Raw genomic sequence first — 12,929 nt, 5'->3', positions numbered from 1 at the left:
TGACAGACCCTAGTCTTACCTCTTCGGCCATCTGCAGAAGTGCTTTATTATTGTTTTCCCATTTGGTACGCCATATTATTGTTTCTTTTTCCAGTTTTTTAATTTTCTTTGTCATCTGTGAATGAACATAATTACAACTTTAAAATCCTAAGTTATCAGTTTAAATTTTCTTTATGTATGTTGATGTTTTGGCTGCCATGTATGTGTGTGTATATAACATGTGTCTGGTGCCCTAGGGGTGAGACAATCAGATCCCCTGAAACTGGAGTTTCAGAACAGATAGTTATGCCAAATGTGTGGGTGCTGGGAACTGAACTCCAGTCCTCTGCAAGAATAAGTTAACTGCTGAACCATCTTTCCGGCTCTTGAACTCCATCCCCATAGAGGATTAATGTTGCTCTTTTCTCTATCACTGCATTTGTCTCTGACTACCAAAAAACTAAAATATTGATGTCTTACCACAATATCCAATTATTTGCGAACTAGAGGTAGTAGAATTTAGTTAACACTTTTGAGAGAAATTAAAGCTATGTTTTGGAATTTGTTACGACCAGGCTGATGTAGAATGCAGAGATCTGCCTGCCTATGCCTTTGAAGTGTTAAGAATTCAATTTTTAGAAGTTGAAAAATGAATTAATTAGTCATTCTCAGTATTGCTTTGTTTATTGAGTTCATACAGGCTATGATTGAAGTCAGGACACTGAGCCAGGTGTTGTTAAGCGAAACAGAACAAGACAGACCAGACACCTTTTGCTGTGTGGCTAAAACAAACTAGGACAAAGGCCATGGAAAGAACTCAGTTGAATACTGACCCGCAGTGATCTGTATTTTTCCATCTCACAGGATGCTCCAGAAGGATAGCAAATTTGGGGAGTCTCTGTCTTGAACTGTGTTTTACTTCAACAGTGAGCATGTGCCTAAAAGTTACCCCTTGATCAGATTATCAACTCAAAGAACTGGTAGGCAGAACAAACTGCTGCTCATGGAATTCTCCAGATTACTAGGTCTAAAAATACCTCAAGGTGGTAATCTGAGCACTGTTCATAGTACTTGAACACATGTTTAATGTGCCAAACACTACCAGAAATTGGTGGGTCTTATTGCCTAACAGACCTTAATCCCTGGAAGGAGCCTACATGTTGTAAGGAGAGAACCTACTCACATATGTCCTGCACATATGTGTACAACACAATAAGTAAATGGGGGTGGGGGGCGCACAAAGTCAGCAACTTGACTACAATCACATTTTTTAAAGATTTATATTTTATTTCTGTGTTTGTCTGCGTGTACACAGTCATGGATTTCCTGGAGCTGGAATTACAGGTATTTATGAGTGACTTGACATGGGTGTTGGAATTGAACTGGAAGAGTAGCGGGCACTATTCACCACTGAGCCATCTCCTTACCATACAGATTTATTTTTATTAGTGTTACAGACTGTTGTGAGCAACAAGGGTACCTCTGCAACAGCAACCAGTGTGCTGATCCAGAGCATGCATTCTTGGCTACCATACATTAGGTACTTTTCAGCACCACTTTTAATAATATTTCATTGTAGTCTGACTGATGTGTACCTGTAGCTGGGAAGACTGAGGATTGAGGCAAGAGGGCTGCTTGAATACAAGACCAGCCTTAGCATCAAAGTGGGGGGAGTACGTGCAGTGGTGCAATAGAGCCATCAGATGTACCAGTCTGGAATACAAGCTGTTTTTGTTTTTATCTATGTGAGCATGCTGTCACTGTTTTCTGACTCACCATATGATCCCATACAGATTGTTGTGAGCCACCATGTGGTTTCTGGGAATTGAACTCAGGACCTCTGGAAGAGCAGTCAGTGCTCTTAACCACTGAGCCATCTCTCCAGCCCCCAAGATCTGTTTTATTTTTTTAATGCAGGCAAGAAAAGGATTTTGTGAAATGAATGGAAGTAAGCCTGTAACGTAATTTAAAAAAAAAAACAAAGCAGAATCCTAAAAGATTAGCTCTCTGGGGACACATTAAGGAATAAAGTGGCCAAATAGAGCCCTATATTCTGAAAGATGCATAAAAAGTCTCATTAACAAAAAAAACATACCCAGTTAGTAATAAAGAACTCAAAAGATCCCTTTTACATTTCAGTCTACTAAAATATATAAATACCTTTTCCATTTCCTGCCTGAAGGTTGTAAAAAGTTCATTGCTTTTTGCCATAGTAGTCTGGAATTCTTCAAATTTATCCATATAAAGAGAAAGCTACAGAACAAAATAGAAAGTCAGTTATTCTGAGTTCTAGGTAAACAATTCAAACTCAAATGCTACATTATGAAGGTAAAATGTGATGGCTAAAGTTCTGATAACTCAGATCCAGTATTTCGGGAGCTTATTGCTGTTAATATAATGCAAAACAGTATTAATTATAGCTTCATTAATTAAAATCCAATGGACATGGAAATTTCTCACACCTGCTAATGTTTTGAATCTTCCCCCTACTTACATTTAAAAGAGGCTAACTTATGAGAAAAGGTGTGGAGGGAGGGAGGTGTCAACAGTGAGATAGAGGAAATTTTAGGAATTTGCATTCAAAACAAAATTTAAAAATAACAGTGTAAGAGAAAGGAAAGGATAAGCCCTAAGTTCCAGGAGGGTGCCCTTCAGAAATGGTCTAATGCCATTCATTACAAGGAAACAAGAAGTTCAGAGAATTTGTTACAAAGGGGCAGGCTGGAAGGAGAAAGTGCTTGCTGTTTTTGCAGAGGACCTGGGTTTTGGTTCCCAGAGCCTGAATAGAGGCTCACAACTATCTGTAACTACTACTCCTGATCTCTGCAACAGGCGCAGGCAGGCAAAGCACTGACACAGGGCTACAGTTTAGCAGCAGAATGTTTGCTTAGTGTAAAGTCCAATCCCCAGTAGTGAACCAAATAAAGGAAAAGGAATATAATCATCAGATACCAAAAGAACATTTAATCAATCCTGTGATAGGAAAAAAACAGCATCAAATGAAAAGTAGGAGGCTGGGGTGGGATATCATGGAAGATGGCCCACCCACACACAGTTTCTGGGTAGGTGTCACATGGGAAGCACCATCAAGCAGACAGTTCAGCAGGCATCAAGTAATCACTGGGGCATAGGCAACAAGCAGTACCTGCAGAAAAGTGTAGCAGAACAAAACTGCAATAGTATGCAGGATTGAGCAAAAGCGTCAGGCAATGATGGTCAAAGAGCACTTTTGCACTCGTAATAAGATACTCTAGGTAGCCGTATCAGAGTTCAGTGCTGTCCCACAGTAGTGAACAGATAGATGCCAACTACCCACAAGGATAAAGGCATGCCAATAAGACAAGTGTACTGGCAACTAATGTGAAATCAGCTCTTGGAAAGGATGGTAATGTTCAGAAAAAGAAATGACAGCAAGTAAAACAGTAAGAGGACACGGGTCCCAGACAGCACCTGCAGAAAGCCACAGACTTATATACCTTATATATCCAAATTGAGTCTTGTCTCCATTCACTTGGACAACTGAATGTATAGGACTGACAGGTAATGGATTTCTACTAGCCTGGCAATGATCATGACCTACTCAGAAAGTTCCAGAGACTTCTGATAGATTCATGCCAGCTTTAATGTATACTATAGTATACTTAGGGTCTTAACTTAAGAGACTTTCGCTAGCTAGCTAAAAAGCACATTATTTCACCTACAAAGATGGAATCTTTCTTGTACCTTCTCCTCAAGTACATGGATGGTACACTACACGTTTTCTAAAAAGGGTTGTACCAGTACACCTGCATAGTGTGGAATAAAAAGGGAGGGAAAGCCTTGGCTAAAAGTATTTCACAAAAATACAGTCTTAAAACAGCTTAGGTGACAAATTAGCACAAAAGTATAACTAGGTTAAAGTATGTCAAACTGTAACATTCTTTAAATCTGGAAGCTTGCCTGTTTTCCCTTAGTGTGAGATACGAGACACTTCATAGGAAGTAGACATGGTTGAATACTTATTTTACTGGGTAACAATTCACAAACTTGAGGTTTTGAGGATAGTGTTTTGGGTGATATTAGCTAAGTAATGTGGTTGAGAAAGCTGCTCTGACCTGAGGAACAAGATAAGATGGAGTGAAAGGGTGTGGAGACAGGGAAGAAGTATCTGGGACCTATTCAAGATGGGTAACTAACCATCCTCCCACTTGGGTTGAGATTTGAGAGCGGGAGCTACTGCTACTAAGACACTTCTGTCTTTTAGTACTAAAACCAGGGACAGTCAAATCTGGATGGTTACCCTATATGAAAAGACACTTCTAAGATATTCAAGGTTGCTCCCTCAGCATTGTGTCAGTTCTTGCTGTGAAGAAGCAAAACCACATTAGAGGAATTTCCAGGTATGTATTAAATGGGTCATTGTTCTTACAAATTCTGCTATCCCCAACTATCAAGTTACCTGCTGTTTTAGTTGTACTTCTTGCTGTTTCATTTGTTCATATTTGTGCCTGGATTCTGTTGCTTCTTTTAATAACTAAAAAATAGAAACATCCTTGCAAAAGTACTAATAGCAATTACAAATAGGAACATAATTATGTCAAGTACCATAGTTACTCCACATCCTTCAGCTCACTATTTTAGCAAGAATGACTACCCTACAAAATGGAACACCTTATTTCCACCAGTTACCATTTACAAATACCTTCCATCATTAGGAAGTAGAAATGTTTGAATACTTATTTTTACTGCTTAAGTAGAAAGGTATAGTGGAGGCCTAAAACAATTTACAAACTTGAGGTTTTAAAGATGGTGTTTGGGTGGTTTTGGGTGAAAATAATCACATGTACCTCATAAATGACTGGAAACCTTCTTTACTACCTAAGGAACAAGATGGGGCGAAAGGGTATGGAAGAAAGTAGTAAAGTTTAGAGAACAAAACAAAATGGGTAGGAGAGTGGAGATATGCTTGCTTTATAAGCAGAAAGCCCAAGGTTTAATCCCCAGAACTTCCTAAATTCGGGATGGTGGTTCAAGGAGTTCAACGTCATCCCCCAGCCAGAGCTACAATATGAGACCCTGACTCAACAAAATAAAATAAAGGGGAGAATCTGACTCAATAAAATTAAAATTTCACCAATGAAAATCAATCATTTCCCTAATGTTAACTTGTTCAAAAACTAAACAAGGGCAAGGTATAGTAATGCATGCCTTTTTAATCCTAGCACTCAAGCAGGCATGTGGATCTCTTAATAGAAATAAGTAGCCAAAAGCCTTCCAGTGCTTTTCTATCATACCTCAGGAGTGACATGAATGTTTTAGTTAGTTAAAATACTGGCAATACCTTTTCCTTTTTTTTTTCTTAAGGAACAGAACTTACAAACTCTCTCTCTCTCTGATGTTTTTCATCAGCTTCTTTTATCAGCTGTGTTGTTTGCTGAAGTTTGGCATCCACAAGCTGTTGTTGCAATTCCTTGTGTTTGAATACTTTATCAATATGCTATGGAAAAAGAATTCCTTCCATCACTTCATGAAGACAGGAACACAATGGGAGAGGAAATATAAGATGTTACAACACTCTGCTTACACTGCGTTCCTATTCATAGCACATAGCTAAGAACATTCGGTCTTTCTGTCTCTGTTTGACATCACCTGCAAGAGTACTGCCCTCTGGTCAGCCCTGTTGGAGCTAGGCATCATCTCAAGACAAAGAGGAGCTCAAACTAATAGGTCTGTACATACACAGCACTTTTTCTGCCCATTCCTTTTTTCCTACCCATTACATTTTGCTAAATTCGTCAGTTGAAGGCAGCATCTGACAACTTAAATGATATGAGTCAAAGCCAAGCTAATGTGTGACACTAGGCAAATTTCTGTCCTGCTAAATCTCAATGCCAGTATCTGAAATAATCATACCCAGATTTGCTAAGCCGTAGGTTGTTCAACTTCACTCATAAGGTATTTGGTGCCATACAGACATTTGGCAAAAGCTTGCATTTCCAAGAACTGGTAAGTGGCTATCTATATACACTAAAGCCATCAAAACATGCATGTCTACTTGGACCCTTCCAGTTACAGTATGATATGTGACAGGGAGAATCCTAATGGGTGATGAGCTAGTCTAGGTATTAAGAACATGGCAATGATTTCTTCACATATGAATATGAACATGCCATGGTATTAGTCACAAATAACAGGATTCAAACAGGGTTTTATAACTTCCTACATCTATGAGGAAGCAGACAGCCTATTAATAAAACTAAAAGAATCATAAAAAAATGGAGGGGGGCCTAGACAGATGGCTCAGCAGTTAAGAACCCATGGCTGCTCTTCCAGAGGACCCATGTTCAATTCCCAGTACCCACGCGGCAGCTCCCAACTGTCTGTAACTCCAGTTCCAGAGGCTCTGACACCCTCGCACAGACACATATGGAGGCAAGCACTAATGCACATGAAATTGAAAAAAAAGAAAAGAAAATTAGGGCTAGGCCCATGCCTTAATTCCAGTAGGAAGATCTTTGTAAACTCAAGGGCAGTCTAGACTATATGGCAAGCTCCAGGACAGCCAGGATTACAGACAAAACCAACAAGAAAGAAAATCAGGTCTTTAATAATTTAATCATAAATTTTATCCTATATGACAACCAAACCACAAAACTAATAAGTTCTTCAATAATAAAACAGGACAAAGAAATCTTGTACTTTGGAGATGAGACATAAACTAGTAAAACAGGCTTTATTTGGTTCTTAATTTTGGACGTTGTTATTAACAGAAAAATAGGAATGGTTAAGAGCTCTTGCTGCTCTTCTTGTTGCTCTTGCAGAGGACCCAACATTGGGCAGCTCACACTGCATGTAATTCCAGCACCAGGGACTCCAATATCCTCTTCTGACCTCTTGGAGCACCCACACACATAATTTTTAAAAGAAAAGCAAATACATTCTAGTGGTGATTAGATTTATGGTCAAATGATACGGTCCAAAAGATTTATACACTCAATATCTACAAATGGGGCTTGAAAGATGGCTTAGTGGTTAAGATCACTGGCTGTTCTTCCAGAGAATCTGGGTTGAATTCCAGCACACACGGTGGCTTGCAAGCATGTGTTGACTCCAGTTTCAGGGGATCTGACACCCTTCTAGCCTCCTTGGGCACCAGACACATATGCAGACACATGTGTACAGAAGATTAATACACAGAAGATAATTTACAGTATTTCAATGAGTTCAGGACAGGAGCTATGAACATGACTTAGCAATTAAATGCAAATAATGTTCTGAGCTTGGTCCCCAGCACCCACCCTCTCAGTCACCTGTAATTTCAGTTGCAAGGGATCTAATATAGTTTTCATGCCGCTGTAGCCACTGCACTCATGTGTAAATTCATACCCAGACAAAGACAAACATATATACATATAATTTAAAATAGACTGAAAAACTTAAAAACTGTTCAAGGCCATCATAGTGAGACATTGTCTGGAAAAAAGAAAAAAACAAAAGAAAACACCCGAAGTCTTATCACTCAAGAAGCAAAGATTACATCTGCCTCAAGTTCCAGGCAAGCCAGGAATACAGTGAGTTTCAAGTCAGCCTGGGCCACAGATAAAGATCATACAACAACAAAACTCACAAAAGTCCAGGGGTGGTGGTACATGCCTTTTATCCCAGCACTCAGAGGCAGGCAGATCTTAAGTTTGAGGTCAGCCTGGTCTACAGAGCAAGTTCTAGGACAACCCTGACCCCCCGCAAAACAACAGAAACAAAAGACTCAAAAAAGACAGAGGCCTGGGATGTAAGTTAAATGATAAAACATACGTAGCATACACAAGGTTCTTGGGATTGATTCTGACATGAAAAAGATAAATAGAAAAATAGGGTTGAAGATAGCTAGCTCAGTAGCAGAAAGGCCTCAGGGTATGGCCAAGGCCCTAGATTTAACCAATAGCACAATTACGAAAAACCTAGCTGAAAAGGAAATTCATTTCTTAAATGTAAAGCTTGGAGCTACCTGGGAGGTTAAATTAAGCCCATGAGTGGAAGCCACTCACTGTGATAAGCAAAACCCAATCTGAATGACAAAACAAACAAAACTAAACCAAAGCAAACCCTGAAACATAAGATATAATGAAATGGCTATAGATGCAGGACATTCTGGGGCTAAATATTTAGCCATTATTAGTCAAGAAAAGAAAACAATCTGTGTTGTTAGAACTGCCATCTTCTAGCATCACATGCAACTAGTACTCAATAAGACTCCTGGAAATTATCTTACCTATTTGTGCAGATAGATTGTCAATCTTCCTGGCTATATGCAATGCTTTGATTCTTTCCCTAGTCAATAAGCCCACTTCTGTTACACATAGACAGAAGTTCTAAAACATCCTACAGTAATACTTTTACTATAGTAGAAATAGAAAACAGAAGTTGCTACTACCAGTGAGAAGCAGGTAAAACAATCTAGTGCTATATTACCTCTTCCCTTAGTGCATACTGCTCAATAAGCTTCTTCAACTTCTCGCCCAGTTCAATGTTCTCCTGTCGCAGTTTGGCATTGTGGATGTCATGTTGTTCCAACTGAGCTTGGATTTCATTTAGAGTTATCTGGAAATGTGCTGTTGCTTCTTTACGTCGTTCTTCCTCCTCTCGTGCCTGCTGCATATTCTCCTCCTGAGCATCCAAAAGAATTTCTGTTAATAGGAGGTGTATGGCCACAATGCTCACAGAAGCTGTTGTGGCCAGGCTACTCAGGAGGCTGAGAAGGAGATCCCAAGTTCAAGGCCTGCCTGGGCTTACAGAATGAGTTAAAGAACAGTCTGGCCAACTTAGTGAGACCCTGTCTTATGCAAAAAGAAAATGAAGGAAAAATGGTTCAATTGGTATAGCTGCCCAAGCCTAAAGACGTAAGTTCAAATTAATACCCACATAAAAAGTAGAGCATGGCAGCCTGTGCCTTTAATCCTCGAATTGGGAGGGGGTGCACATGCCAACACACAAATGGACACATACACCAAAATAAAAAAAAGATTGGAGATGCAGCTCAAGTAAAAAATTGTTTGCCCATTCACTGCAGTATTCAAGTGCTTATTACTATTTTCTGCACCTCTGATAATTTTAAGTTAGAATAATTGTTAGTCTTACTAAAAATGAAACTAAATATTGAAATAAATTTGATACCTTTTTTAAAAAAGTTGTTTGCCTAGTTTGAGAGGGTCAAAAGACCAATAGCATCCTTATTTTGAAAAGTTTACCTTCAAGTATATTTTATTAATCCATTCAAAATGACTTAGTTGGGTTAGGATGGGATTAAGTTAAGTGAGACTGAAACCTTGGGGCTGGCAAAATGGCTCAGTGGGTAAGAACACTGACTGCTCTTCCAAATGTCCTGAGTTCAAATTCCAGCAACCACACGGTGGCTCACAACCATCCGTAATGAGATCTGATACCCTCTTCTGGTGCATCTGAAGACAGCTACATTGTACTTATTTATAATAATAAATCTTTGGGATGAAGCAAGGTTGACCAGAGTGAGAGTGAAACAGAGTTGCTGACTGGAACAAGCAGAGGTCCTAAAAACAGTTCCAAATAACCACATGAATGCTCACAACAAACTACAGCTACAGTGTACCCATTACAGTAAATAAATAAATCTTAAGCCAAAAACAAGGGCCTTGAACACACTAGACAAGTGCTCTCCCTATAGACTATATCCCCAGCCCAGTTTTTCTTTTCATTTTGAGACAAGATGTCATTAAGTTGTCCAGGCTGACAGTGAAGTTGCTCTATAGCATAGGCAGGTCTTGAACTTGCAATACTCCTATCTCATTCTTTTAACTAGCTATGGTTATACACCTGTGCCCCTAACCTAGGTACCATCTACCTTAAGATCAAATTATAAAGGTTCAGGGCTAGAAAGATACCTCAGTTGTTCTTGCAAAGGACCTAGGTTTGACTCCCAGCATCCACAAGGTAGCTCACAACCATCCATTAATTCCAAGTTGAGGGTAATTCCAATTTCTGATGCCTGCTTCTGACCTCTACAGCCAGCAGCTTTGTATTGGTGCACAGATATATATGCAGGCAAAACATTCATACAATAAATACATCTTTTTAAATAAATTACTAAATATGAATGATCAATAGTAAAGAAGGAATTGAGATGGTTCAGGGGTTAAGATCATTTACTGTTTTTCCATAGGAGCCAAGTGCAGTCCCCAGCATCCAAATCAGTTCGCTTAGAACCATCTGTAACTACAAGAGAGTGAGGTTCCCATCAAGAGCATGCAATGAGACACACACAAGAAATACAATCTTTTTTTTTAATTAAAAAAAAAAAGCAAGGGCGCTGGAAAGATGGCTCAGAGGTTAAGAGAACTGACTACTCTTCCAGAGGACCTAAGTTGAACTCTCAACAACCACATGGTGGCTCATAACCATCTATGATGAGATCTGGTGCCCTCTTCTTGTCTGCAGGCATACAGGCAGGCAGAAAGCTGTATAAATAATAAATCTTTTAAAAGAGGAGGGCATGCTAGAGAGATGGCTCAGTGGTTGAGAGCACTGACCACTCTTCCAGGGTTCCTGAGTTCAACTCCCAGCAACCACATGGGGGCTCACAACCATCTGTAATAGGATCTGCTGTCCTCTTCTGGTGTGTCTGAATACCAGAGTGTACTCACATACATAAAATAAAAATAATTCATTTTGTGTTTTTTAATGGAAGCAAATGCTATCTCCCATCTGGTGAAAAATCCATGTCCTAAGGTAAATGCTGCTGTACCTAGGTCCTTGGAATGAAGCTGGGAGAGAGGGCATTTGCTCAGAGTTCCAGCTCAGTGCCCTACCCTATTATCCAGAAAGACAGGCCAGTTACAATGTTAGGAGGCAGATTCTTTTCATGGCTCTTTTTTCTCTCATCCTCCATGGACACCAATTCATACCTGCTTACTTTTCCTACATAAATTTGCCAAGATCTAAATGCTACTGCTAAAAGTACTGGGAATGAGCCAGGAAACATGGGCAGCGCAGTGCCAACATCCACCTACATGTGCAGCAGTGCTCCTTTCTCACTGACTCTAAATTTACTACTTTCTTATTTTCTGCAAACAAAAAACAAAACAAAACCCAAAACTGGCGACTCTGAGCTTTTTTAAGCTATGACTTTGAGTGGTAGGGGAGGGAGGGAGGGAGAGAGGATTGGAGAGAGGGGTCAGTAGTTATGAGCACTGCTACTGTTGGAGAGAACCCACTTTCAGTCCCCAGCACCCAGCAGATGGTGATCATAACCATCAGTAACTTCAATTCCAGGAGACCTGACACACTCTTCTGGCCTCCTCAAGCACTAGACATATACAGGGTACACACAAATAAAGAAAAGCTTTTAAAAAGAAAGTTAGCTGGGCTAGGCAGTGGTGGCGCACACCTTTAATCCCAGCACTCAGGAGGCAGAGGTAGGTGGATCTCTGAGTTGGAGACCAGCCTGGTCTACAAAGTGAGTTCCAGGACAGCCAGGGCTATATAGACTAACCCTGTCTTGAAGCATTCCCACTAAAATCAGGGACTAGACACGGCTGCCCACTTTCTCCCTACCTATTCAATATACTACTTGAAGTCCTAGCCAGAGCAATTCGAGAACAAAAGAAGATCAAGGGCCAGGCAGTGGTGGCACATGCCTTTAATCCCAGCACTCGGGAGGAGACAGTCGGATTTCAGAGTTAGAGGCCAGCCTGGTCTACAGAGTGAGTTCCAGGACAGCCAGGGCTATACAGAGAAACCCTGTCTCCAAAAAAAAAAAAAAAAAAGGAAAGGAAGAAGTCAAAATATCACTTTTTGCAGATGCTATGATTTTATATATATATATATATATATATATATATATATATATATATATATATATATGTGACCCTAAAAATTCCACCACAGAACTCCTAAACCTGATAAACAGCTTCGGTGAAGTAGCTGGATATAAAATTAACTCAAACAAGTAAATGGCCTTTCTCTACACAAAGGATAAACAGGCTGAGAAAGAAATTAGGGAAACAACACCCTTCTCAATAATCACAAATAATATAAAATACCTTGGCGTGACTCTAACTAAGGAAGTGAAAGATCTGTATGATAAGAACTTCAAGTCTCTGAAGAAAGAAATTAAAGAAGATCTCAGAAGATGGAAAGATCTCCCATGCTCATGGATTGGCAGGATCAATATAGTATAAATGGCTATCTTGCCAAAAGCAATCTACAGATTCAATGCAATCCCCATCAAAATTCCAACTCATTTTTTCTTCAACAAATTAGAAAGGACAATCTTCAAATTCATCTGGAATAACAAAAAACCTAGGATAGCAAAAACTCTTCTCAAGGATAAAAGAACCTCTGGTGGAATCACCATGCCTGACCTAAAGCTTTACTACAGAGCAATTGTGATAAAAACTGCATGGTACTGGTATAGCAACATACAAATAGACCAATGGAATAGAATTGAAGACCCAGAAATGAACCCACACACCTATGGTCACTTGATCTTTGACAAGGGAGCTAAAGCCATCCAGTGGAAAAAAAGACAGCATTTTCAACAAATGGTGCAGCCACAACTGGCGGTTTTCATGTAGAAGAATGCAGATGGATCCATTCCTATCTCCTTGTACTAAGGTCAAATCTAAATGGATCAAGGAACTCCAAATAAACCAGAAACAGTGAAACTTACAGAGGAGAAAGTGGGGAAAAGCCTCGAAGATATGGGCACAGGGGAAAAATTCCTGAATAGAACAGCAATGGCTTGTGCTGTAAGATCGAGAATCGACAAATCGGACCTCATAAAATTGTAAGGCAAAAGACACTGTCAATAAGACAAAAAGGCCACGAACAGATTGGGAAAGGATCTTTACCTATCCTAAATCAGATAGGGGACTAATATCCAATATATATAAAGAACTCAAGAAGGTGGACTCCAGAAAATCAAATAACCCCATTAAAAA

At 39.6% G+C, this 12,929-nt stretch overlaps 1 protein-coding gene across 5 annotated transcripts in view; it reads right to left on the bottom strand.

Annotated features, from left to right (window-relative positions):
* Txlng (taxilin gamma) overlaps positions 1-12,929 on the bottom strand; it is a 49,238-nt gene that overhangs the window by 2,541 nt on the left and 33,768 nt on the right. For 4 of the 5 annotated variants that reach the window (XM_021152780.2, XM_021152781.2, XM_029473100.2 and 1 more), the window contains 5 exons: positions 8,428-8,622; positions 5,336-5,455; positions 4,418-4,492; positions 2,140-2,232; positions 20-115 (listed from right to left, as the gene is read on the bottom strand). In XM_021152780.2, the coding sequence (XP_021008439.1) occupies positions 20-115; positions 2,140-2,232; positions 4,418-4,492; positions 5,336-5,455; positions 8,428-8,622 (579 nt within the window). The remainder of the gene's footprint in view (positions 1-19; positions 116-2,139; positions 2,233-4,417; positions 4,493-5,335; positions 5,456-8,427; positions 8,623-12,929) is intronic. The other variant, XM_029473101.2, reaches the window with a different exon arrangement.

Source organism: Mus caroli, unplaced genomic scaffold (genome assembly GCF_978045245.1).
Source record: "Mus caroli unplaced genomic scaffold, Mus_caroli_1 scaffold_5, whole genome shotgun sequence".
NCBI lineage: Eukaryota > Metazoa > Chordata > Mammalia > Rodentia > Muridae > Mus > Mus caroli.
The sequence above is the reverse complement of the archived record's forward strand: the minus strand, read 5'-3'. Positions and strand labels throughout refer to the sequence as shown.